Raw genomic sequence first — 26,974 nt, 5'->3', positions numbered from 1 at the left:
TCAAATTCCTTCACCCTTATTTTTTTCTATCACAGCCTTGATGATTGCAAGTTCATGTCCTCCAAGATGAGACCACTCTGGCTTGTCTTCAAGAATGACGATCCAATCGGGGATGACATCTACCTTCTGTTCAAGAATGGAGATGGTAAATATACCTCAGGAGTCTACATATCACAACAACTCTTTTAACCCATTGAGGACGGTTCGATTTTGCTACAACACGCATTTCCCATAGAAGCTTGCCCTAGTAGACTCGGGACTCCTACTCAATGGGTTAACATCTCTCTGTCATTGATTTCTTACCATGTCTGCATTCTCCGTACATTTCATTTCAAGTCTCCTGCTTATTCTATTTCTATTTTGCCTGATCTTTCTCGTCAAACAGTTTGTGACAGTTTTACCTCAGAATTGAATGGTGAGTGCTACGTATGCCATAGTTATGGTGTTCAAAGTTTAAGCCTCCCACTCTTTAATGCTTCCCTTGTATTTTGTGTCTCCCACACCCCTCCATTCATGTACAATCATTCCTCTGTCATTGAGGCATTTCTCTTCATATCATTTTTTATTCTTTCTGAAGTCGAATGAAATCAAGTCCAATACTTTTACTTCCACAGGCCATGGAAAATTTAACTTCTTTTTAAAACTTGAGTGTGAGAGAGGAAATGTCTCAAACATGAAACAGAAAGCCCATTACCAACCGTAAAATAGGTTCCATGGCATTTACTTCCATGACATTTCTGTCTGTGACAATTGCTCCCATGAAATTCTGCATGCTAAAGCCAAACATAAACTCTACCCACAAACGTTACCCTAACCCTCATCCTAATCCTCACATCAAACTAAACTTAACACCCTATTACAATGCTAACACTGACCCTAAGTCCTTGGAGAAAGTACAATATGACCTGAGCAATTGTTGCAGGAGCAAATGTCTTGTCACCTGTAGACTAAGATCTGACTGTAGTACACATCGTCTCCCATTACCTGTTTTCGGTTTTGTGTATTCCCCGTCCCTTCTGGTAGACTTACGCCAGGACATGCTGACACTCCAGGTGATGCAGATTATGGACAACATATGGCAAGAAGAGGGACTGGACCTGAGGTAAGGGCGTGGCAGTCTTTGGTACCAGTGCACCTGCAGCAAATGAAGAGCCCCCCCCCCCCCCCCCTTGAGGGGGTTGCACAATTTTTGCGATGTCAGACAAATTCACATCTGTCCTTTTAAACCTAATTCAGTTCCACATAGGGGAGTCTTGTCTTATGTCCTATGTCAAGATTATTGCAAGAATGTCTTATGTCAAGATTGTTGCAAGAATGTCTTACATGTATGTCAAGATTGTTGCAAGAATGTGTAGTCAGATGTGACTTGCATATCAGGGGGGCAGTCAATCTGGTGTAAGTCAAGATCTTATTTATCTCGTAAAGCTCAGTGGAAGTGCTGTGAACTTTTCTCTGAGCCTTGGGGTAGTTTCTGGACTCTCTCTTTCTCTCAGTCAAATTTTACAGTGTCCAACTTGTGTGCTTCGTTTCGAAGGGATTCAATGGCTCAAAGCCAATTGTATTGACTTAAAAGAGTAAACTCTGATGAGATGTTGTAATTTGTCTCTCGCAAAAGGTCATTTGTCATTATTCAGCTTGTATGTAGCTGGGCGAGTACTCTGTCAAGATAGCAGTGTATAACAATATGATTTTATTAGAAAGGTTGTGTTTTTTTGTGTGTGTGGTATTAAAGTAGAATTACATTTGCAATAATTGCTGACTCTATTGAAAATTGTATTCATACAAATGTCTTTTCAGTATTTTCGTCTGATATTCTCACATGTTGATGGCTAATTAGTGATCGGATGAAATCTGTGATTGATTACTATGGTCCAGTAGGAGTGGACTTTTGGCTCTATTTAAGGCATTCTTGGTGCACATTCCATTCATCCCTGCAGGATAATCCCCTACCGCACCCTGGCCACGGGTCCCAAGGTGGGCCTCATAGAGGTGGTGACCAATGCCGAAACCATGGCCAACATCCAGAAGAAGCATGGCTCCACGAACGCCATCACGGCAGCCTTCCAGAAAGCCGCACTCTTTGAGTGGATCAAGAAAAAGAATCCGACAGATGAAAAGTAAGGAATCTTGATATGTGTCCCTGCATCACACAACCAACAAAAGTCGCCAGACATGGATTTTTAGTTAAGAGCATATTCTAAAAGACAGACTTGAAGCTTTAAAATGATGTATAACTCAAATAAAATGGAACCCAGTCCAAAATAAAAAGAGACTTTCCGAAACAGTCTACAAAAAAGCACTCGATTTTGGGAAAAATTTGTTAAAAATTGATCCATCAATGTGCAAAAAATGGTATTTTCTACTGAAAACGCTGCTCCCAGGTTCGCCAAAAAGCGAACCTGGCTGCCGGGTTTGCCAAAAAGCGAACCTGGCTGCCGGGTTTGCCAAAAAGCGAACCTGGCTGCCGGGTTTGCCAAAAAGCGAACCTGACTGCCGGGTTTGCCAAAAAGCAAACCTGGCTGCCAGGTTCGTCAAAAAGCGAACCTGGCAGCCAGGTTCGCCACAAAGCAAACCTGGCCGCCAGGTTCGCCACAAAGCAAACCTGGCCGCCAGGTTCGCCAAAAAGCGAACTTGGCAGCCAGGTTCGCCAAAAAGCGAACCTGTCCGCCAGGTTCACCAAAAAGCGAACCTGGCAGCCAGGTTCGCAAAAAAGCGAACCTGTCCGCCAGGTTCGCCAAAAAGCGAACCTGTCCGCCAGGTTCGCCAAAAAGCGAACCTGTCCGCCAGGTTCGCCAAAAAGCGAACCTGTCCGCCAGGTTCGCCAAAAAGCGAACCTGTCCGCCAGGTTCGCCAAAAAGCGAACCTGGCCGCCAGGTTCGCCAAAGCCGGGTTCGCCAAAAAGCGAACCTGGCCGCCAGGTTCGCCAAAAAGCGAACGTGGCAGCCAGGTTCGCCAAAAAGCGAACCTGGCAGCCAGGTTCGCCAAAAAGCGAACCTGTCCGCCAGGTTCGCCAAAAAGCGAACTTGGCAGCCGGGTTCGCCATAAAGCGAACCTGGCAGCCAGGTTCGCCAAAAAGCGAACCTGTCCGCCAGGTTCGCCAAAAAGCGAACCTGGCAGCCAGGTTCGCAAAAAAGCGAACCTGTCCGCCAGGTTCGCCAAAAAGCGAACCTGTCCGCCAGGTTCGCCAAAAAGCGAACCTGTCCGCCAGGTTCGCCAAAAAGCGAACCTGTCCGCCAGGTTCGCCAAAAAGCGAACCTGGCCGCCAGGTTCGCCAAAGCCGGGTTCGCCAAAAAGCGAACCTGGCCGCCAGGTTCGCCAAAAAGCGAACGTGGCAGCCAGGTTCGCCAAAAAGCGAACCTGGCAGCCAGGTTCGCCAAAAAGCGAACCTGTCCGCCAGGTTCGCCAAAAAGCGAACTTGGCAGCCGGGTTCGCCATAAAGCGAACCTGGCAGCCAGGTTCGCCAAAAAGCGAACCTGTCCGCCAGGTTCGCCAAAAAGCGAACCTGTCCGCCAGGTTCGCCAAAAAGCGAACCTGTGTCCGCCAGGTTCGCCAAAAAGCGAACCTGGCCGCCAGGTTCGCCAAAGCCGGGTTCGCCAAAAAGCGAACCTGGCGGCCAGGTTCGCCAAAAAGCGAACTTGGCAGCCAGGTTCGCCAAAAAGCGAACTTGGCAGCCAGGTTCGCCAAAAAGCGAACCTGTCCGCCAGGTTCGCCAAAAAGCGAACCTGTCCGCCAGGTTCGCCAAAAAGCGAACCTGGCCGCCAGGTTCGCCAAAGCCGGGTTCACCAAAAGCGAACCTGGCAGCCAGGTTCGCCAAAAAGCGAACCTGGTTGCCAGGTTTGCCAAAAAGCGAATCTGGCATACATCACAAAATCCTTTTCAAGCAAGAGAAAATGTTAGGTGCATTTTGATCTCCAAAAGGCTATTCTAATGGTTTTCATCAGATTTTCCTTCAGTAAATGTGAAATTATCACTCTTGGTTTTGTGTATGAAGAGTTTAGATAAGTGAACAAACATTTGTCAGTGACAATCAATTTTACCTGTGTAATTACTCTGTACTAATCGTTAATTTCAGCCCATTGGGCCATGTATGTCCGTAACAAAAAAAAAAAAAACATGTTTTTTTTAAAGTTTTACAAATCACGCACTCGGTAAAGAAGAACACACTAATTAAATGCAAAGCAAGGTCAAAACCCTCTTCCGAAACACTCATAAAGAAACTTCTGCTCTGTAATAATTAAGTAACTTGTTTAAAAGTGTACATCTGTAACAGACACATATAGTGTGACTGTATGTGAGCTTTACAATTTCATGAGGATTGATTTGTTGATTTTATTTTCTGATGTTTATTTGTGATTTAATTGAAAGGTAGCATGGAACATCTTGATAACTACGATTAAGTTGAAATACTTGTTGATCAAACTAATTAACAGTGTTTGTTTGTTTGTTTTGTTTGTTTGTTTGTTGTTGTTTTGTAAATTGCATTGCACACATATTCAAAATTTCCGAGAAAGACCCAAAGTATATGGAAATGCTAAATTGCATAGATCTCTCATCTTTTGTGTATCAGGAGACAGAGAGTAAAACAAAGAGCATTGTTACTGTCTCAGATGAGCATACAACACAAGCAAACATCTATACATGTAGATCTATATAATTATGGAGCATATCTTGATTAGGATTAAACAAAAAATACCTTTAACTACCCACAATCCATGTGGTTTCAAATGTACACATACCCAGTTCAAGCCAAGTCTTCCTTGATACAAAAGTAGAAGGAAACTATCAATGCAGATAATGATAAAGTGGCTTTTTGTCATGGTAAGGGTGTACAACGAAAGTGTGTTCTCAGTGGACGGACAAGATAGTGAGTACTGTAAAAAAAAAGAAAAAAGAAAAAGAAAAAAAAAAGGAGCAGTTTGGAGATACATGACATTCATGTGTAAAATGGGCGGGCAGCTACATCAACCCCACAAACAAGCTATGAGGTAGAAATACTAAGAATCCCACAAAAGATGTGATTACTAAAGGAAATGATATCAACTGAGAGAGAAGTTGGATTCAAAGGCACCCCTATTTGCAAATAGCTGTACCTGTACCAAATGCTCACACAGTCATTAGGCCTACTAGTATATAAGGAGCATAATGTGAGTATCAAAAGTACCATTGAATGCTTTAGAATACAGGAAAGTCCAATTAGACAGGTTTAAGATCTCTGATTCCATGGTCAGTCTAGATGAGAAACCTGAAGATGACACGTCAGTGAATGATAAACTTGATGTAAATGTTGGGGATTTAGTGTTTTAGATGAATATCACATGGAAACATTTCCGGATGAGGTTCTTTAAATAGGGGCACTAAGGGCAGGAATCTCAGGATCAATGTCAAGTATCCTGCAAGTGGTCACCAAATCACCAGATCAAATATTTTCCTTAAAAAAAAAAAAAAAACACACAAAAAAACACACAAAAAAAACCCACAAAAAACACTGCCAGAAAAATCACACTACAAACAGTTGATGGCAATCGTGGTCAGTTTACACGTAGCTGGAGTCTGGGACTCGCATTCAAACTCTTTGCTCTGTAAATTATGTCCTTCATCCATTAAAGTCTCAATCATTCCATGTTACACTATTTTTAATACCCCCCAAAAAATGAAATTACTACTTCAATTTTAACCATACAAACCAGTATAATTTTGTTTTTAACATGCTGAGAAATAAAAGATTTTTGGAGTACTCACAATTCATAGAGCAAGGGACACCATGATGTGTTTTCAAAATCCACATTTTCAAAATCCACATTAAGATTATTATTCTGGTGATCATGATAGTTTACTGTCAATTTGTTTTTATGTACAAATGTATCTATTCTTTTTTATTTCAAAACTTTGATCAGGTATAGACTCTACAATTCAGATATGTTTGAAAGGATTTTGTGTGAAATGCTTGCAAAATATAGTAGGCCTACACCATCAATTTTTCATGTGTGGCGCAAACCATTTCTGCACAGCTTTGTGTGTACTGCATACATGAGCAATGGATCCCTAAATAGTTTTATGATGGCATTAATTAAATCTGATTCCAATATCAAATTAATTTCTTTTCTACAAATTAATATTCTAGACAATAATGTGTTTGTCAAAATGAAATAGGCTACAACATGACCAACTGACAAGCTAATTTACCATGAAAGGATATTTCTTTGAATAATGTAATCATCCTGTTGCTCAGTGAAGCATGAACTGTATGCAAGGTGATGATTTGGGGAAGGTTTTTGCAGATTTCAGTAAAAAAATGCAATTGTCATCTCAAATTATTAAGATTAAGACCCTACAGCATGAGAAGTCACTGAATTCTGGTATAGGGATCTTAAAATAAATCCATCAAAATAAGATCCCTAAAATAAATCCATCAAAATAATAAAATTAATAACTTTTTCAAAACGTACGTCTGTAACGGAAATTTTGTACGTCAGTAAAATACTGTACATCCGTAACACAAAAAGGGTGCAATTAATTGCTAATTTAAAAAAAAAATAATTCTTCATTTCTGCACTTTTGGGTTGTTTAACATCTAATTGAATGAAAAGAATGAATTTGCTGGAAAGTACCCCAAAATTCACAGAGTTTTCCACTTTACATTCCAATGTCAGAAATTTCAACTCATGCGAGTACGTCTGTAACAGCCCTATTTTCATCATATCAAGGTCAAAGTAATGATCATATTGAATATGATTTTGTGATCACTTTACCTTCGAGATGGATGTTAGAAATTAAAAGTATCAAATCTTGTGAATGAAATCAAGTCTAGTTGTTAGAGCTTTTTAAAGTGTATGAAATGTACGTTTGTAATTATGGAATTGCCCGTAAAAGACAGTGAAAACAAGAGAGAAAGAGATAGATGGCGTTTCTCAGCTCAAACACAAACTTTGATGCACTACAGATTGAAAAGTAGTGACATTACTTCAAATTTTTTTTAATGTATCAACAGAAAATATACTTCTGCTGATATTTTGAAGCCTGATACGCAGTTTTACCGCTGTGGTGTGTCTCCTTAAAACGAAGAAAATGAAAGGAAGGTAGGATTCCCTCCATAGGCTCACGTGTTATGAAGCTTGCGGTTTCATTACTAAAATGACCGCCGTTGGGCTCAATGTGAGGCCCCATGGCGCACTACATCCATTTTTGTGCGAAATCGCGAGAGTATACACCCTCTTAGCCTAGCTATGTATACTATTTGCTATGAGTTAATAAACGCAACTTTTCTGAAGACGTTTATCACAGGGCTTTGGAAACGACTTTTGATAGTGGGTATGCATGGAAAGACTTTTTGTAATTCGCGGAAAGATGATAAACGCAGCCTTTAGGCCTATGCTTCTCCTATATTTTCTATATCACACCTGAGAACTGGATTGTATTCGGCTATTGATAGATAGCCCTGCTTGTGGTGTGTGTGTGAGTGTGTGAACATATACATACATGTAATTATCCATACATGGCCTTGCATATGCAAAGTTTGTATGTACTAGGCTTTGCATTATGCTTAACAAGTTTGAATATTTTGCACATGAAGTGGAACATTATCATTTAATGCAATTAACGTGTAATGGTAAAGCAAGAACTGTAACTATTTTATACCGGTACACAATCAATGCAATATTTTGCAACAACATTCCCGCATGCATATTGATCAGAAGAAAGCTATGTAAAGTTATAGGGCCAGTACCAGGTATCGCAGGTATCGCACAAACATTTAATACGTACAGTCCAAATAACGTCACTGACAAACACAAGTAAGTCAAATGCTCACAACTCAAAAAAGGATATAGTTCTGGACACTCAATCGAAATGTTTATGCACAGCTCCTAATCATTGCATGATCACCATCCAGTGCACCACTGGCCTCATCCTGTGAAGTGAACAGTTTACAAGAGAATATTGGATAGACTTACAGTTGTACAAACTACTATGAAATCCGTTTAACAATATTTGTGAGTCAGGACACCGCTCTCTTATCACAGTCGTCATCTTATGGCGAGTGCTCTTCTTCAAATGGCCATGTTCACGATGATCAACATACAATTGTATACATGCTGGTTTCAGAGGATTTATATTGTGGGGATAGAAAGTGTGGAACGATGTCTGGCCTATGTCCATCAGTGCAGGGGTCAGAAAAGGTCAAGACCTAGCCAACTGCCAAATCCACAGAGGGTTCAGTGAGTGGAATGTGATAATTCAGACACACTAGCACAGTGCCTGCACTACATTGTAGCTGTACAGTTCTCATTGCAGTGTGTCTGCAAACCAAGGCCATAGACAATGTTTTGGTGGGACAAAGCCACTTGTATGAAATATATTAAACTAACAATCCCACCTCATCCCTGCTCATGGATATACAGTTCTGTATCATACACTTGAACATTAAAGGGGATGGCTAGTAACTGTTCAGTGGGAATCAGTGGGAATGCTGGGGGATGATCAAGGATTGCAACAATCACCCCTCAGCATTCCCACTGATTCCCACTGATCAGTTTGGTAAGAGTAGCCATCCCCTGTAAGTATGCATTTCAGTTAATTGAAACAGGTTTGTTTAGTATTTGTTAGTTCATGTGTTTGCTTGTTTTGGTGATCATGGCGATCATGGAAATTTATTCACGTCATGAAACACAACTGAAACGTGTTTATTTTTTGTGGGCTTGTTTTTGGAGATGGCCTGTGTTCATGGATATTTGACAGAACTATATAATCATACCCAATCTAAGGATAACTGTGAAGATAAAGGCAATTTTGATTTAGAGATAAACATGGTTTTGCTATTGTCCTGTCGCAAATATAACTTTAATTCCCAGTAATTGGTCCCTTTTAAACCTGGTTAAACCCACTTGTGATGTTACTCTATTCCAAATATCAGGATACTCTTTTGCATTTATGCATATGTCAGTGTGCTTTCACTGAACAGGCAGGTCGTGGGCGCAGTGCGGCTTGCTGTGGCGAAATTAGTAGTCCCAGAATACTGTATGGTGTCTTCAAGGAGACAAATTGAAAACAGCATCCATATCCATTATCGGCCTGCAATAAACATATGCCTTGTATCAAAACATTGTTTGGGCAATATGCTTTTGGTGAAAAATGATTTAAATATTTCAAAAAATAATGGTTTGGGTAACTAACAGGAGAATAAATTGGAACTATGAGAATGGTGCAAATTGTACACTACTAGGGTACAAAATGAGTGCTGAATTCACAAATATTATGAAGGCATTAGCATATAAAATGGGGATCCCAATTGTTTAAACAATGCAGCAAAGATGTGTCGTGTCCAAGATCCAATTCGTATTGGAATTCACGAATGACTAATAACTGTTCTGGAGGTACATTTAATGTTTTTACCCTCAGGCTGACCTAAAAATCATGATTCAAAGTGGACGGAGGGGCTAATATTCATGATAGACATTGCTTCTGAAAGCTTTGTTTAAGAGGAGATTCCTACAGTACGTGTTGGCCTATACTTATTCGTAATCTGTATTTTCTGACATCAGTCTTAACTTTTTTGTGTGTGCGTGTGTTTCTTTTACTTTCACCATTCTGCTTTCCTAAGTTGTGTGTTTGTACTCCTTATAGCGTCTCCTTTTGTTGCAACTTCAATTTTTCTTAATACTGAAATTTAATAGCATTGACTTGATTCTTTGTTATTATTTGATAGTTAACAAGAATTTGAACATCTACAGTGTAAAAAAAATCATAGTAAATGAAAAGCTGTTCTTGGTTTTTATTTTCGGGCGATGAGCTTCTAATCTGTGTGGATGTAGCTCTTTCTTTTTCTTTCCTTGCTGTCTATCTTAGCTTATCCATCATTTTCTTTGTCCATTCCTATCTCATCTTAGGTTGATTCTGATTTCAGTTCGATGAAGCAATTTGGAGACTGAAGTTGTTGGGTTTTTTTTGTACAAAATAGTCATCAATGGTAGCATTTAGTGGAATTGTTCAAAAAAACAGATAAACACACCAATTTTCTATCTTACTGACAAGAGTTCATTTTTTTTTTCATATCTTCGAGGTAAGGCAATGTCTGCACGGAGTAATACACCTTGAGCTATACCTTGTTAATCTTTATCCTTTTCCCTATGATATGTCATTCTGTCTCATTATGTTTTATATTATCTTGTCATATTTTCCCACTGTTCCTCCCCTTATGTTATTTACAGTATTGTTTTATTTCATCTCATCTTCCATCTTTCCTCCCCTTTTATCCTCTGTCAATCATCATTTTCCCTTTTTATGATTCCATCATCTTCTCTTCTTATGCTTTGTTAAGTGTTATTTCTCTCTGTATATCAATTTGAATGGTTTTCATTCCGTGATACGGACTCTTTTCGATGAGTCCCCTTGAATACACGCGTATAAAGCTTTTATAGGCTAATTTTGCCCCAGCTAGCCACACCGCACCTGTGATCTGATTGTTTATCAAAAGCCTGTTTGGAATACGAGAAGTACAGAGGTTACACTCTAGAAAGATATGTTCATACAGGGTGGGTCGTGGCTCAAAAAAAAAAAAAAAAGGCCTAACCAGTTTCCCATGGTCAGTTTCTGCAATATTTGTTATCAGTAATTTAGATGCGCCATTTTCTAAGAAAAACGATACCAAGAATGATCGTCAATTTTGGTCGAGTAGTTTTTGTTTTATGCTACAAATCATACTGTGGAAGGAAGCCCCACCGCCATGCTTATCTACCGATGAACGCCACGGTGGGGCTGAATTCACGAGTAGGTTTAGGCCTATAAAGCAGGCGAGTCGCCGTAGTACAGACACGCAGTGGTGGTGGGGCTATCGTGAAATAGGCCCCACCGCAGTGCGTGGGCACCGTACCCGTGTGTTTATAGCAAGCAAGGGTAGGTCCTAGGGTTTAGGGTTAGGTAGGGTTGTATTTATGGTTAAATTGGCCGTAAAATTAGTCGAGGGACATATTAGGAAGTCATTTTCGCCGCATTCACGAGTATTGACTATGGAAGGCAGCCCCACCGCCATGCTTACCTACCGAAATGCCACACGATGGGGCTGAATTCACGAGTATTGAAACAGGCGAGTCGCCGTAGTATTAGTGGTGGGGCCTATTTCACGAGTTTGCCGAAAATAATGAATATCCAAGCGTACCACAGTTGTAATCTGTATTATTGGCAGTATTAAATCCGATACAATTCATTAAATATTCTTTTGTCTAAAGGCTTAGCCAATGACAATAATGCAGCGCCTGCTATGCGCTCGCTAGCTCGCTCCCCAGCCAGCGCTAGCCGCCGGCCGGCTGTCGCTGCGCTGCGCTAGCATAGCCTTGCAAGCTCGCTGGCTTTCAACCAGACAATCAATATCGACGACTCCGTTCTTAGATGTCATCACAATTTAGAAGTGATAGTGCCAAAGTATAGAAAGTTTTCCAAAACCGAGGAAATTGCATCCATTATGTTAACAAATGTAGAACAAAATTCAGAACAGTAAAAAACCCCGCACGACCATAGAATTACTTAGAATTTAACATTTAATATTATTACATCATTAAGAAAAGAATGTCTAAACCATTTTATTAGGTCTTTAATGTCAGGCCTTGTTTGATATTTTGTATCAAATTATAATGCATGTAGTGTTTTGTTCTTGTTTGTATGTCATGTGTTTTCTTCGATAAAAACATTGAAAAAATAAAGAAAAAAAGTTTTACTCATCAGACTGCAATCACATACCCTTTCTTGGGTGGCCGGAAGCAGCATACTTTGCATTCGATGACCTGACCTTACCCAGAGACTCCAACCCCAAGCACCTTCTGATCTGGAGATTCTCCCGCCCGAAACCCCTAACAGACGGGAGACTCCAAGTTAATGTGTGCGAAGCGCGAAGTTCCTAGGGTTTTAGATGTTCTCTGGTGCTATCTAAGGCTTATTTTTTCAACATACGATAGCAATAAGTAAGAAATCCTTTCCACCGGGAGACACAGAGCCAGGGCGGGAGAAATCAAATCTCAATCGGGAGAACGGGAGATTTTGCGAAAATGGGCTTTCAGCGGGAGATCTCCAGTTGAAAACGGGAGGGTATGGAGTCTCTGCTTACCCAACCCTTTGTATATTAGGCCATGTTATTCACGAAAAGTAGGTAACGCGACCACCTGACACGAATATGATCACCTAATGAAACAATGTAAAGCCTTATAATTGAGGTTTGTTGAAGTCAAGGGTAAATCAAGAAAATATTGATTTCAATTTTAGGGCATAACAATATCACAATGCCAAAACAGTTTAGAACTCTGCTATTAAAGGAAAAAGGGGTAACTGAAAAAATTTTAGCAACTAAAGTATGGAACCTGTTAACAATATTCTTAATCGGGAGTCCTTAAAGTCAAAACTTGTTATCCGTGACATTAACTACCACATTTCTGTGACAAATTTGTTCTGCGCCAATCCAATCATGTAAGGATTTCATTACAACAGCTATAATTGCAATTTGGCACTCATAACAAGTTTCATGAAAAGAGCCCTGGACACTATACTTTCTCAATGCAGGAAGTTGTATGTTCACAATGAGTGCAGAGATGCCAAGTTCAAAAAACTTTTATGAGTGAGATTTTTATGACTCGGCGTCTTGGCGCTCATGCGCATGCGAACGAGGAGGGTGTCCCACTCCCACTGTAGGGAGCTTTTTTAAATTGTTAGCTCTTAATGATGCGATCTGGTGCATACTTTAGTGACTATTTTTTACTAATTTTGAAAGGCAAAAGGGAAATATACCTTCAATTGCAACTATCACTTTAATCCTTTGAGCTATGCTCCTTATTTTTGGCCCAAATTGCAGACTTCACCAGATGCGTGAGAAAAATGGGTGCCATGCGTGAGATCGTGAGACAGACCCTAAATGCTCGAGTCTCACGCAGAATGCGTGAGACTTGGTAGCTCTGTGAGTGTCCAGTGTATGCTGTATTGTGGGGAAAGTATTTAACTTTTGCCCCTGTACAGTTCAGGGGTCAAAAAGAATGTCACCTTGATAAGACTTGGCCAAAACATTCACCAGACTCATGGTCAGGGGAGAGTAAAGTAACATTAGCCCACTGTATCTGCACTTTGCTGTGTGCACCATACACTCTGTGTGCCACCAAGTTTGGTTGTCTTAAAGGGACCCTTAACTTTTGCAAATACATTCATTCTGGCATAGGCCTGTACAAACATTATTGTTCTGTCACCACAGCCAGATTAGTGAGATCCCTAGGGCTTACAATTAATCAATTACATGGCAGTATAGCTAAATTGGATGAAAAGGATGAGGACCTCATATCAAGGTGACTTAAAAAAAAAAACAGCTTTCTATAAAATAATACCAGACGTTCTAGACATAAAAAAAGAAAAAAAAAATCATGGGTACATCCCATCATCTTTGCACTTTTCGTTTGAATAATTCTTAACACAAACGCAAAACACACACACACAAAAAAAAAAAAAACTTTAAAGAAATTGAAAACACTTGGATCGATGTATAGGACTGCCTCTCCACCTGAAAACTTCATAAATAACTTTTTTTTAAAAAGGTGCCCATTTGCATAAATTGAGATTCTATTCCCCTCAGGATGGATGCTACCTGCCAAGTTTGGTGAACTATGTTGTATCAGTCATGGGGTTTTCACGAAGAAAATGAAAGTACAAAATTAACGCATGACGCACATCACACACCGGACAAAGAGCACACGCAATAACTCAATTGAGCCTTCAGCTCAGGTGAGCTATAAAAAGGATGTCAAAAAGTACAGATTATGAATATCAAGTATGGGTTTCCTCCTGTTATCAATGTCTGCAGATGCAATGTAGCCCCTCTGTTCACTTTGAGTAATGATTTTCATATCTGTCAATGTGAAGGTAATTGATCTCCATAGCAAATGTATGAGTCTGTATGTTGCTTGAACAAGGATCCCAATTTCATTTGTGATCTTATAGTCGATCCTCATCAAATGCAAATGAATTTTCATTCATTAATTGGGTACTTATCTTAATGCACTAGTATACTTTTGCACCATTCCTTTTGAATTTCTGATTTCTCCTGTTTACGTAATACCCCGCTCATTATTCTTTGAACGGATGAATTAAATCATCTACTACCAAAAACATAGGCCTTCAGGGTACTGCCAAGGCAGTGTTATTGCTGTGTAGGCCTACATGCCATAAGATCGTTGCACTACCATTAATCATGGATATGTGGATGCTGTTTCAATGTGCTTTCTTGAAGACACCATACAGCTTTTTTGTATGCTCCAAGCAAGCTGCATCACTGATCTTATAAGAGATCAGTTGCCGCACCATGAATGACACGTCCACCCACGGCCCAACTGTTAAGCTTAAGTTATATATACGCCTGAGCAAAAGAGTATCCTGATATTTGTATGTCTATATACGTAAGAAGTGGGTTTTTAGAGGCAGCTTCTAGGACAATAAAGAAACCATGCAGCTCACTATAATTCTTATTAAGCTTCTAGCATTCACATGTAAATTATCAAAATCATCTAAATTGCCTTAACTTCACAATCAACATAAAACTGGGTATGTTACTGTGGAGTTCTGTCAAATTTCCATGATCGCCATGATCGCCAAAACAAGCAAACACATGAACAAACAAATACTAAACAAACCTGTTTCAATTAACTGAAATGCATACTAAAAGGGATAGCCTGTATTACCAAACTGATCAGTGGGAATCAGTGGGAATGCTGAGGGGTGATTGTTGCAATCCTTGTGGGATTCTTTTATGAGTATATTATACATGTATATCTATTGTTGAATGAAAATTATTTGCCTCAGAATGATCTCATATTCAAGTAATGTGCAGTATATGCCCCGTCACTGTCAGGCATGCTAACCTGGAAACATTGAACTGCACATTACTTGAATAATAATTATATGAGACCATTAATTCTCAAGCAAATAATTTTCACACAACAATAGATACCGGTATATAAAGTACTCTATCCCACAAGGATTGGAACAATCATCCCCCAGCATTCCCACTGAACAGTTGCTACAAATTGTAGCACTCATTTTGGTCCTTTCTCACTCTAAAACTTTATTTCATTTGCATGCATTTCTATTGATATCACTCATTTTGACTCCTAAATTATAGCATTGGCCTATGGGAGTCTCACTCTCAACTATAGTTGCCAATTATGGCAGCCCTGTACTAGCCATCCCCTTTTATAATGTTCATGTGTATGATATATTCACATGCAAGCAGGGATGAGGTGGGATTGTTAGTTTAATACATCTCATACAAGTGGCTTCCCACCAAAACATTATCAATAACCTTGGTTTGCACACACGCTACCATAAGAACTGTATAGCTATGTGTAGTGCAGGCACTGTGCTAGTGTGTCTGAATTATCACATTCCACTCACTGAACCCTCTGCGGATTTGGCAGTTGGCTAGGTCTTGACCTTTTCTGACCCCTGCACTGATGGACATAGGCCAGACATCGTTCCACACTTTCCATCCCCACAATATAAATCCTCTGAAACCAGCATGTATATGTTGCTCATCGTGAACATGGCCATTTGAAGAAGAGGACTCGCCATAAGATGACGACTGTGATAAGAGAGCGGTGTCCTGACTCACAAATTTGTTAAACGGATTTCATAGTACGTACACCATGTAGTTTGTACAACTGTAAGTCTATCCCATATTCTCTTGTAAACTGTTTACTTCACAGGATGAGGCCAGTGGTGCACTGGATGGTGATCATGCAATGATTAGGAGCTGTGAATAAACATTTCGATTGAGTGTCCAGAACTACTGTATATCCTTTTATGAGTTGTGAGCATTTGACTTACTTATGTTTGTCAATTTGACATTTGGACTTCATCAAATGTTGGTGCGATACCTGGTACTGGCCCTATAACTTTATATAGCTTTCTTCTGATCAATATGCATGCGGGAATGTTGTTGCAAAATATTACATTGATTGTGTACCGGTAGTTACAGTTCTTGCTTTACCATTACACGTAAATTGCATTTAATGATAATGTTCCACTTCATGTGTGTGCTGTGTAGTGCGCAAAATATTCAAACTTGTTACGCAGAATGCAAAGCCTAGCACATACAAACTTTGCATACATGTGCAGGTCAGGGCTGCCAACTCTCATGCATTGAGGTCCTTTCTCACTCGATCTAAAACTTATTTCATTTCCATGCATTTCTATTGATCTCACGCATTTTGACTCCTAATAGCATTGGCCTATGGGAGTCTCACTCTCAACTAGTTTCCTATGTTGACAGCCCTGGCATGTATGGATAATTACATGTATGTATGTTCACACACTCACACACCACATGCAGGGCTATATCTATCAATACTAATAGCCAAATACAATCCAGTTCTCAGGTGTGATGTAGAAAATATAGGAGAAGCATAGGCCTAAAGGCTGCATTTATCATCTTTCTGCGAATTACAAAATTACAAAAGGCTTAATTTCCATGCACACCCACTATCAAAAGTTGTTTTTTAATATGTGTGCAATGCAATCTACAAAAAACAAAACAAACAAACAAACACTGCTAATTAGTTTTAATTAACAAGTATTCCAACTTAATAATAGTTATCGAGATGTTCCATGCTACCTTTCAATTAAATCACAAATAAACATCAGAAAATAAAATCAACAAATCAATCCTCATGAAATTATAAAGCTCACATACAGTCACACTATATGTGTCTGTTACAGATGTACACTTTTTAACAATAATTGATTACTTAATTATTACAGAGCAGAAGTTTCTTTATGAGTGTTTCGGAAGAGGGTTATGAGCTTGCTTTGCATTCAATTAGTATGTTCTTCTTTACTGAGTGCTTAATTTGTAAAACTTAAAAAAAAAACATGTTTTTGTTTTGTTTTGTTACAGACATACATGGCCCAATGGGCTGAAATTAACAATTAGTAGAGTAATCACACAGGTAAAATTGATTGTCACTGACAAATGTTTGTGCACTTACCTAAACTCTTCATACACAAAACCAAGAGTGGTAATTTCACATTTACTGAAGGAAAATATAATGACAACAATTAGATAGCAATTAGATAGGCTCATCAAAATGCACCTAATATTTTCTCTTCTTTGAAAAGGATTTTGTGATGTATGCCAGGTTCACTTTTTGGCAAACCTGGCAGCCAGGTTTACTTTCTGGCAAACCTGGCAGCCAGGTTTACTTTCTGGCAAACCTGGCAGCCATGTTCGGTTTTTGGCAAACCTGGCAGCCAGGTTCGCTTTTTGGCGAACCTGGCGGTCAGGTTCGCTTTTTGGCGAACCTGGCGGCCAGGTTCGCTTTTCGGCGAACCTGGCGGTCAGGTTCGCTCTTTGGCGAACCTTGCAGCCAGGTTCGCTTTTTGGCCAACCTTGCAGCCAGGTTCGCTTTTTGGCGAACCTGGCGGCCAGGTTCGCTTTTTGGCGAACCTGGCGGCCAGGTTCGCTTTTTGGCGAACCTGGCGGCCAGGTTCGCTTTTTGGCAAACCTTGCAGCCAGGTTCGCTTTTTGGCGAACCTGGCAGCCAGGTTCGCTTTTTGGCGAACCTGGCGGTCAGGTTCGCTTTTTGGCGAACCTTGCAGCCAGGTTCGCTTTTTGGCGAACCTGGCAGGGGGTTCGCCTTTTTGGCGAACCTTGCAGCCAGGTTCGCTTTTTGGCGAACCTGGCGGCCAGGTTCGCTTTTTGGCGAACCTGGCGGTCAGGTTCGCTTTTTGGCGAACCTTGCAGCCAGGTTCGCTTTTTGGCGAACCTGGCAGCCAGGTTCGCTTTTTGGCAAACCTTGCAGCCAGGTTTGCTTTTTGGCGAACCTGGCGGCCAGGTTCGCTTTCTGGCAAACCTTGCAGCCAGGTTCGCTTTTTGGCGAACCTTGCAGCCAGGTTTGCTTTTTTTGCGAACCTGGCGGCCAGGTTCGCTTTTTGGCAAACCTTGCAGCCAGGTTCGCTTTTTGGCGAACCTGGCTGCCAGGTTCGCTTTTTGGCGAACCTGGGAGCATCATTTTCAGTGTAGCAAAAGCCATTTTTTGCACATTGATGGATCAATTTGTAACAAATTTTTCCCAAAATCGAGTGCTTTTTTGTAGACTGTTTTGGAAAGTCTCTTTTTATTTTGGACTGGGTTATGGACTCTCCTAATCTATCTAAATATTGGAAAGAAAGCACACACTCAGAAAAAGTGTGAACTGAGAAAAGAGGCTCTGAGGCACAGGGTCTATTCAAACGTTTAATCTTTACCAAGTCGTGCTAGCTGTGCGATGAATGGGACTATAAAAAAAAAAAAAAACAGGATGTAAACCACCAGAGTAACAACAATGGAGGGATTATCAGAAATTGAGCATGCCTTATTAGCACATTCTGTCCATGATTAATGCCAACTTTCAAAGCAGTAGCATCATATTTTCTAAAATGTTATTGGAGTTGAAAGTGAAGAGTGTGTGCAGGGTTTTTGAGAAATGGAAAGGGGACTCTAACACCGAATCACACTTTTCTAAGAAAAACGTGTTCAAGATAAACTGCTAAAAACACACTTGTTTTTTTTTTTATGATCCCAAATTTTAGTATAATGTAGAAGAAGACTTGCTCTTTCAGAAAATATGAAAAAGTAAAGATTGGCTAGGTTGACCCATTTCACCTATTTTCAGTTCTCACACAAAATCAGTCCATGCAACTTTTTGTCCGTTTTGTGATGCACAGTCACATATGTTCTTTTTAACTCACCTGAACCCAAGGTTGGAGTAAGCTATTGCGATCATTCCTTGTCCAGCATATATTGTGTGGTTGTGTCGTGTGTGGCGCATAAACATTTTACATTTTCAGCCTTTTTTTTTAAGAACTCAAAGATGAATTTTCTCCAAACTTGGCAGGTAGCATCTCAGCAGGGATAGGATCTCACTTTTTTTCCAATGGACACAATGCCCCCAAGGCCCGAAATTAAGGGATCTTTACAAATCCTCTTTAGAATAGGAAATGATTGAGCTATTCAGGTTAGTACATTGGTATGAGTCAGTAGTTTCAAGTTTGTTCATGGTGGATCCAGGGATGCCCCACGTATACAAAGGCCCTTTGGTGTGGCGGGGTCCAAATTGGAGCCCAAATTGTACATTTTCATCTTCTTGAAAACATAACCGTCAGATTTTCACCAAACCTGACAGGTGTTATCAAAGGAGTGATAGAATATGTGTATTTTGAGTGGGCATTCTGTGTTTTTGTTTACCCTTGCCAGGTTGGACCGTGCAATAGAAGATTTCACCCTCTCGTGTGCTGGCTACTGCGTTGCCACCTATGTTCTTGGCATTGGAGATAGACACAACGACAACATCATGGTCAAGACGTCTGGTCAGGTATGTATGACGGCTACAGCTATCCTAGCAGGAGAATATCATGTACAATAAATCAAGAAATTTAGTCCTTTTGTGGTGTTTCTGCAGCACCATTTAATGACTTCTTTCTTTGCAGTCTCCAACGTATTGTGAGACCAAATTTGCGACATCCGGGTACACCATTCTGAAGTTGTGTATTGTTTTGATTATCCATGTCAGCCCCAAAACAGCTCAAATTTTTTATTTTGTGTGCAAATCCAATGTAAATCGTGTATTATTTGTCAAATTGATATGAATTTAATTATTTAAACTTTTAATCAATGAAATTGATTGATTTCAATGTAGATAAGCTTGAAAAAGTTTCTGCAACAAATTTTGGCCAAAAAAATGAAACATAAAAGGAAAAAAAAATACAAGAAAATATCAAAACAATAAAAAACAGTAGAAAATGATTTTGATTGTGCTATTTTATTCTAAGAAATTTCTTCGATGTGTGTTAAGGAATTTTTACACAAAAAGTTAGCAATCCTTCAGTCTTTAATGGAGTTACAGTTGAAAATATGATTTCATGCATAAATTTGCATAATTAATAAATTAGGAATATAAAAATCAATATCTTTCTGTTGTTTAATCATATAATCTTATTGTTGACATCCAGCTGTATGTTCAGGCAAAATTTTGCCGCGATTGCGCTATTGGTGGTCGAGAGTAAAAAAAAACCAGTAAAACCCCAGTAAAAACGTGGTCTCAAATAGCCCATTTAGAATAGGGTTAATACTGCATTTAATAACTATATGTGAATTATCCTTGTCTGCTTTTTTCTTTCTGTCATTTCCATAATTACTGATTTGCAGTCAAATTACCTTTTGTAATCTTAGAAGTGTTTCAAATGACTGCAATTTTTCACTTGTGATATTATTTTCCCTTTTGCATTCGTGTGTGTGTGTTACTCCTTGTCTGATATTCTGCAGCTGTTTCACATTGACTTCGGCCATTTTCTGGGTAACTTCAAGAGAAAGTTTGGTGTGAAGCGGGAGCGTGTCCCCTTTGTTCTCACCCACGACTTTGTGCATGTCATCACAAGGGGGAAAGGCATCGGCACCACGACCGAGTTCAACAAGTATGTCATGGTTCGGTATCAGTCAGCCAAGTCTTGCCTGAAGCTTATTCCTTGAGTATCTAACATGCTAGATATAATGAATATTTCCATCATGCCCTCCCTTTTTTGATATTTTCTCAGCCAGTTTTATCAAATTTGCACAAAGCTGTTGTGGTGGTCTTCCTATGTCATTTGTAATATTCTCATTCATTGCTTTTCTGACATCTATATTTCTTTTCCTCCTTTCTCTTCTTTTTTTTTTTTTTGCTTAAAACTTTCTATTCATTAGTTATGCAAAGATTAATTTCGGTCACAAATTTGTCTTGTTCTTGTCATGTATATTTACATTGTATATGCCCCAATTAACTGCTGACATTCCCACTCTTGATAATCATGTGCTCTTAAAGTTTAAATTTTTGTTTTGTTGAAATTTTTGTGTGACAATAAACTTGTGCAAATTGTTTTCTCTCTTTTTTTTTTTTGCTTATCATATGTAACACTATTTATATTTAGAATCTGCTGAATTAAAAGCACGTAAAATTCATCCTTCGTAGATCCTGGAAAATATTGTGTGCAAAAATTTGTTTTTACCGTATTCAAATTTTGTTAATTTTATTTTTAGTTCTCCAGAGTAATGCAAAGATGTTAGCTTGCACAGTTTACTACTGTTTTAATGGATGGGACCAAAGGAATGGAGTCGAGCATGCTTAGGTGGATGTGTCAAATGTCATAGATCTTCCAAGTCTCCATGAATCCATGGGTGTCTCCTTGAAAATTTAAGTTACTCTTCATGTCCTTCCAAGAGAATATTAACCCATTGAGGACGGTTTGATTTTGCTACAACATGCATTTCCCATAGATGCTTGCCCGAGTATACTCGGGACTCGTCCTCAACGGGTTAAAGCCTCCCTAATTTTGAAGTTGAATTTTTCATACTGAGATGCATGGAATGACAAACTATCTCCCATATTACTCTTTGGATCTACCCTGATTTTGATTTTAACAATCCTGGGCCCTGTTTCATAAAGCTGTTCGTAAAGTTACGAACAACTTACGAGCGACTGGTGATCAGTTCTGATGTGCTATACTTATCAGAATTTCCATAATTCAGCACAAGAACTGATCACCAGTCGCTCGTAATTCGTTCGTAACTGTACGAACAGCTTTATGAAACACCCCCCTGATGTAATATCACCATGATGGTAATTCCCTTTCCTGCAAACGTTCCACTCTTACAGCTTCAGGCGCTGCTGCGAGGAAGCCTTCATGATCCTCCGTCGCCGCGGCAACCTCCTCATCAACCTCTTTGCCATGATGCTTTCCAGCGGGATCCCCGAGCTGTCGGACGAGACCATCAAGTACCTGCGGGACGTGCTGGTCCTCGACCGCTCGGAGGACGACGCCCTCAAGCACTTCCAGGGCAAGTTCAACGAGGCGTTGAAGAACTCATGGAAAACCAGCATTGACTGGATGATGCACCACATCGCAAACAGGGACTAAAAGAGAGCAGGGATGAGCAACCTCCATCCCTGGTTCTCGTTCATCAGATGTCTTGCGCTGCAGATGGGGAGGATATAGCAGGGGAGAGACAGAGCCCATTTTCATCTCACAATTAATCCGCAGATGTAGGGTACAGTAGATAGAAAGACAAAGAAAAGAAAAAGAAAAAAGCAATCCGCCACACACAATGGAGCAGTGTGACATAGTGGAACAGTCGCACAGATGGCTACAATACTGAAGAAAAGAGGATTGTGTATTGATGCATGAAGGTAGATGCTAGGGAAAACAGGAAAAAACACAAACTGCATTGAATTGAAATCTGTGATCTGTGAAAACAACTGCACATGTTTACGAGACTGTGTGTAAAGCATGATCAACAGTCATATCAGAATTTGAAGCATTCTTGCATCATTAGAAAAGTGAATAGACAAGGCAGGAGATATATTCAGCTTCTAAACCACGGTGATTATCATCATCATGCAAATGAAAAGTCGTCAAGGAAGCGGTTTTTGCGTTGCAAGGCACACAATGGTGGTGTCGTCCTCATGGACTGCACAGACCCCTGGCAAGCTGCATTAAGTGGCACGCTCTGGAAAGCTGGGGAATTATTTCTTTCACGGTTGGCACTGAGACTCTGCGAGACATCGTACGGTAGACTTCTGGCTGGCTGAACTGCGAGGGTTCCTCCTTCCACCGGTTTGCTCCAGCATAATAACCACACTGAACGAACATCTCACTCAAGCTTATATAAGTTTAACATAAAAAATCAATGTGACATTTTTGTATATAAAAAAAAAACAAAAAACACACACACAGAAAAAAGCTTTAATTATGTAATCCTCCCATCTAGTTTCTCACATCACAAAATGCCTCTAGTCACCAGATAACACTTTAAACTATACATCAGCTGTATTTCCCAAGCTTCCACGAGGGAAAAAAACAAAACAAAAAAAATTGCTCTGTTCTTTGTAGCAGCAATGCAAGCCTCATATGAATACACAGTGCAGTATTTTACCTCAGTGGTTGGTGCTCATTGATGTGTATGCCTATGAATAAGATGGATGTGGAAGTGCTTTCAAAATTGTGTGTGTACAGTGTGCATACATGCAGACGTCTGTGGTTGACCAGAAGGGGCAGGTTAAGTTCACAAGTTTTCGTAAAACTGACAAAGAAGGTTGTTTTTGTTGTCCCTGAGGTGTTTTATCTGTTGGTCTTCTTGAATGTTTCATGCACAGATACAGCTCTAGGAGGAGTGTCGGTGTGAGGGGGAGGGTGTCGTTTGTGGTTGCATGGCAAGAGGAGAAAGGGTGGGGCCTTTTTTGATTAAACTTTGTGTCAGCTTCAGGTGTATGCTAAGCTTTGTCCCCACAAATGCAACATGCATCAGCTCTTTCTGATTTAAAGAAGCATGAGAGAGCAAGAGAAAGAGAGTGAGAGATAGAGAGAGGGAGAGAGAAAAGGGAAAGAGATTAGAAAAGTATTGAAGACAATTTCATTGGCCCCTTGTACTTATTCTAGGTCAGTGAAAGATGTAGCATTTTAGCACAGTGACCAAATATATTGTCCTTGGGATTATATGTTATGTGCAGAAAGCATTATTATCATAGCCAGTGAGGTACAAACGTATAAAATGAGCACTGTATTTGAAAGGGAGTTTATGATACTTTCTATTCTAAAAAGAGATCGTAATTCAAAGATGTGAATTTGTTGTTTCCTGTTTTGACTGCATGTTGACCAAACATCAACAAGATGGTTAATTGCCCCTGCTGCTGTGTGAAAGGAAATTGAGCGGTGCCAAGGGTTAAAGGTCACAGGAAGTGGCTACTGCAACATAAGGATTAGCTGTTGAGCCAAAGCAAAATGCGGCTTCTTTTTAGTCTTCTTCCTTTTTTATTCCTACCTGTGAGATCACGTGAAAGTTTCAGAGTAATCCATTTCTTATGAGAGCCTGCCTAAAAGTTTATGAGGATTACAGACTCATGCCAGGGAATGGATTGCGTTGTCCCGCCACTCGGAGAAAGCAACATTACGAATGAGCATTTTGCTCCGTTTGGAGGTGGTAATGCGTTTTCATCATCAAAGAAGAAATGCATGTCGAGATGTCGTGCATGTTCTATTCCATTGTGTTTTGATATCAAAGCGATTGAGGAAGGAGCGTATCATCCAAGGAACACATTGCACGATCTTGGTGGCTTTCGATTATGCTCAAGATGATAATGCTACAGTGTATGCATGGTGTTCTGCAAAGCTCTTTACCATTGAGCCAAATGGCATGTGTTTGTATTTCGTTTTTGTTTGTGTATACCGTAGTGGAAGATTCACTCGATTCTTGTTGATTTGATCATATTTCTGTACGTGCAATGCTTTCGTAGTTATCTCCTTTTTTTCAGGATTTCATCCCAATCTATTATAGGATGATCGATGACATTTTTTATATTGAGATGGAGGCTCAGAGAGAGTGGGCAAGTAGGGGGGGGGGGTGATTTGAAGTTGAATTTTATTATCTATAATCACATGTTTACATTGATTAACACATAGCAAAGAACACATGCAAGAATACAGGATAAAAGGTACCAGAAAATAGCATGAATGCTAATCAAGTCAGATACCTGTCTGATACAAAAGTTTTAAAAAGGTAATAAGTACAGTACAATGAATACTGTAAAACATGATATATTCGCGGCATGAATTTTTCACGAATTGGAGCCGACAGCCTTTTTCGTGACATGAAATTTTCGCGAAATGCCGCTGGCGTTCAATGCATATAGTGTAAACAAGGACTTTCGCGTGCATTTTAATTTCGCGAATCTTGGCGCTCGCGAAATTTGTGAAATTAAAATGCACGAGAAAATTCCTCGTTTTACAGTAGCTCTAGGTTAAAGGGGATGGCTAGTAACTGATCAGTGGGAATGCCGGAGGATGATTGTTCCAATCCTTGTGGGATTCATTTAAGAGTACATTATATAACTATTGTTGTGTGAAATTTATTTGCTTCAGAATGGTCTCATATTCAAGTAATGTGCAGTTTAATGTTTCCAGGTTAGCGTGCCTGGTCAGTGACGGGGCATTAATCTGCACATTACTTGAAAATGAGACCGTTCTGAAGCAAATAATTTTCACAGAACAGTAGATATATAATGTACTCTTTAAATGAATCCCACAAGAATTGGAACAATCATCCCTCAGCATTCCCACTGATTCCCACTGATCGGTTACTAGCCATCCCCTTTAAGTTTGAATGTTATCATCTCTAGCAGTCAGTGTCAGTGATGTCAATTGAGATGCATAAAATATCATGCTCAGAGGTGTTACTAGAGTGTTTGTTTGTTTTTTGTTTTTTTTCAACGTAATTATCTTATGGGTATCCAAGCCTCCTTTCTCTGGGGCAACAGAACTTGGCTTCGGGGACAAGAAGAAAGATACAGTTCATAAACTAGCCCCAAAAGCATTTCTTCTCAACCAGAAAGGAAGACAAAAGATGAAAACAGTAAATATGAATAAAACTGAGATGGCTTTAAAAGTGGAGATGATGAATTCCAGTGCTTATTGATATCCCATTTATTTGCTTGTCCAGCAGAATTGAGATAAAATGACAATTCATTTCTGAATTTTCATTTTAGAAACATTAGTGTAGTGTCTTTTGTTATAAAAAAACAGAATTGAGACAAAATGACAATTAATTTATGAATTCATTTTCAGAAACATTAGTGTAGTGTCTTTTGTTAAAAAAAAAAAAAATATATATATATATTTTTACTTGCCATGCTAAAAAAGAATCTCATCCTCAGTACCTTATATGCAGACTTTTTATTCATTCATTTATTTATTTAATTAATTATTATTTTTTGTTTGTTTTGAGGGGGGGGGGGAGGTTGGAGGGGTTGTAAATACTTTTTTGTTGGATTATTCCAGAACATTCCATCAAGATTTTTAATGAGTTTCCTCCCATCCTGGTAACTACACAGGTTGGAATTAGTGTTGATACAAACAAGATTACCAAAAAAAAAAAAAGCAATCTGTTGTGCAGTAAGAGTGGATGATGCCTATTCACATTCTGTCTTTGAGGAAGAGAAGGATGTGGATTCAACCCATTATACATGCATGCAGTAACCGGGTGAGATGTTTTACAAAATATAATAGGATTTTAAAGACTTGCATGAAATGGGCTTGTGGACTTCATGTGATACTAATGCCTTTCCTGTTCTCAACAAATAGTATGGACGGCCACGTGTAGTACTTCAAATTCAAGCTAGAATCTTGCAATATATTTTCATAGAATTTTAAGATATAATTGATTGCTTTGATCTTTACATATATATAACAGAATCTATTTTTCTTATTTCATGTGAAATTGGTAGTATTGCCCATTCGTTTGTGACATGAGACATGGTCATGGTGTTCTGTTTGTACATGTGAGGGGATGACAAAAATGACACTCCTATTAGTCGGGTTTACTGGATCCTGGTCTAAAGTCATTGTCTTTGAAGGATATGCTTGTGCGTACCGACAAAAGCAGGCACCCTTTTTCAAGGAAACACCTGTTCCTAGGATATCCAATGTCCAGCTTTATGATAAGGTGGTGCAATTTTTATCAGCATGTTACATTTATTAGTCTTGAACAGAAAGTAACCAATCAGTGCGGGCCTCAAGCTGTGTGTGGAGAGGGGGGGGGGGGGGGCATTCCTGTGATCTTTCTGAAGGGATATTACATGTGAATGAGATATGAAACAGCCCTAGTGGTATACAAGTCCGTGTACATTGTAGTGGCGTACATACAATATTGGCTTACCGTGCATGAGAGGGTTATATTTGACCCGTCAGAGACAAAGTGCAATGTGTTGCTAGCGATAAGGCAATATTTTGGAATATTCTCCCCTTGTAGTGCACGGGCAGCAAATATTGTGATTGTCAGCCATGTCATACTGTCTCCTTTGAGACAGAGACAGTAGGCAATATCAGATGTTATTGTCTGTATCTGTGGCACAGGCAGGTAGCATTGTACGAATGAAGAGTTTGATCGCAAAATAACTTA

At 39.6% G+C, this 26,974-nt stretch overlaps 1 protein-coding gene across 1 annotated transcript in view; it reads left to right on the top strand.

Moving 5' to 3' along the window:
- The window catches only part of LOC140239324 (phosphatidylinositol 4,5-bisphosphate 3-kinase catalytic subunit beta isoform-like), a 63,309-nt gene extending 40,575 nt beyond the window's left edge, over positions 1-22,734 (top strand). The window contains exons 14-19 of the mRNA XM_072319197.1: positions 36-145; positions 1,024-1,102; positions 1,938-2,117; positions 19,247-19,364; positions 20,315-20,463; positions 21,681-22,734. Coding sequence (XP_072175298.1) covers positions 36-145; positions 1,024-1,102; positions 1,938-2,117; positions 19,247-19,364; positions 20,315-20,463; positions 21,681-21,942 — 898 coding nt within the window. The 3' untranslated portion in view covers positions 21,943-22,734. The remainder of the gene's footprint in view (positions 1-35; positions 146-1,023; positions 1,103-1,937; positions 2,118-19,246; positions 19,365-20,314; positions 20,464-21,680) is intronic.
- Positions 22,735-26,974: the final 4,240 nt, after the last annotated feature.

The sequence above is a fragment of the Diadema setosum genome, chromosome 15, assembly GCF_964275005.1.
Source record: "Diadema setosum chromosome 15, eeDiaSeto1, whole genome shotgun sequence".
Taxonomy (NCBI): Eukaryota; Metazoa; Echinodermata; class Echinoidea; order Diadematoida; family Diadematidae; genus Diadema; species Diadema setosum.
Note: the sequence above shows the minus strand (reverse complement) of the source record. Positions and strands in the feature narration are given on the sequence as shown.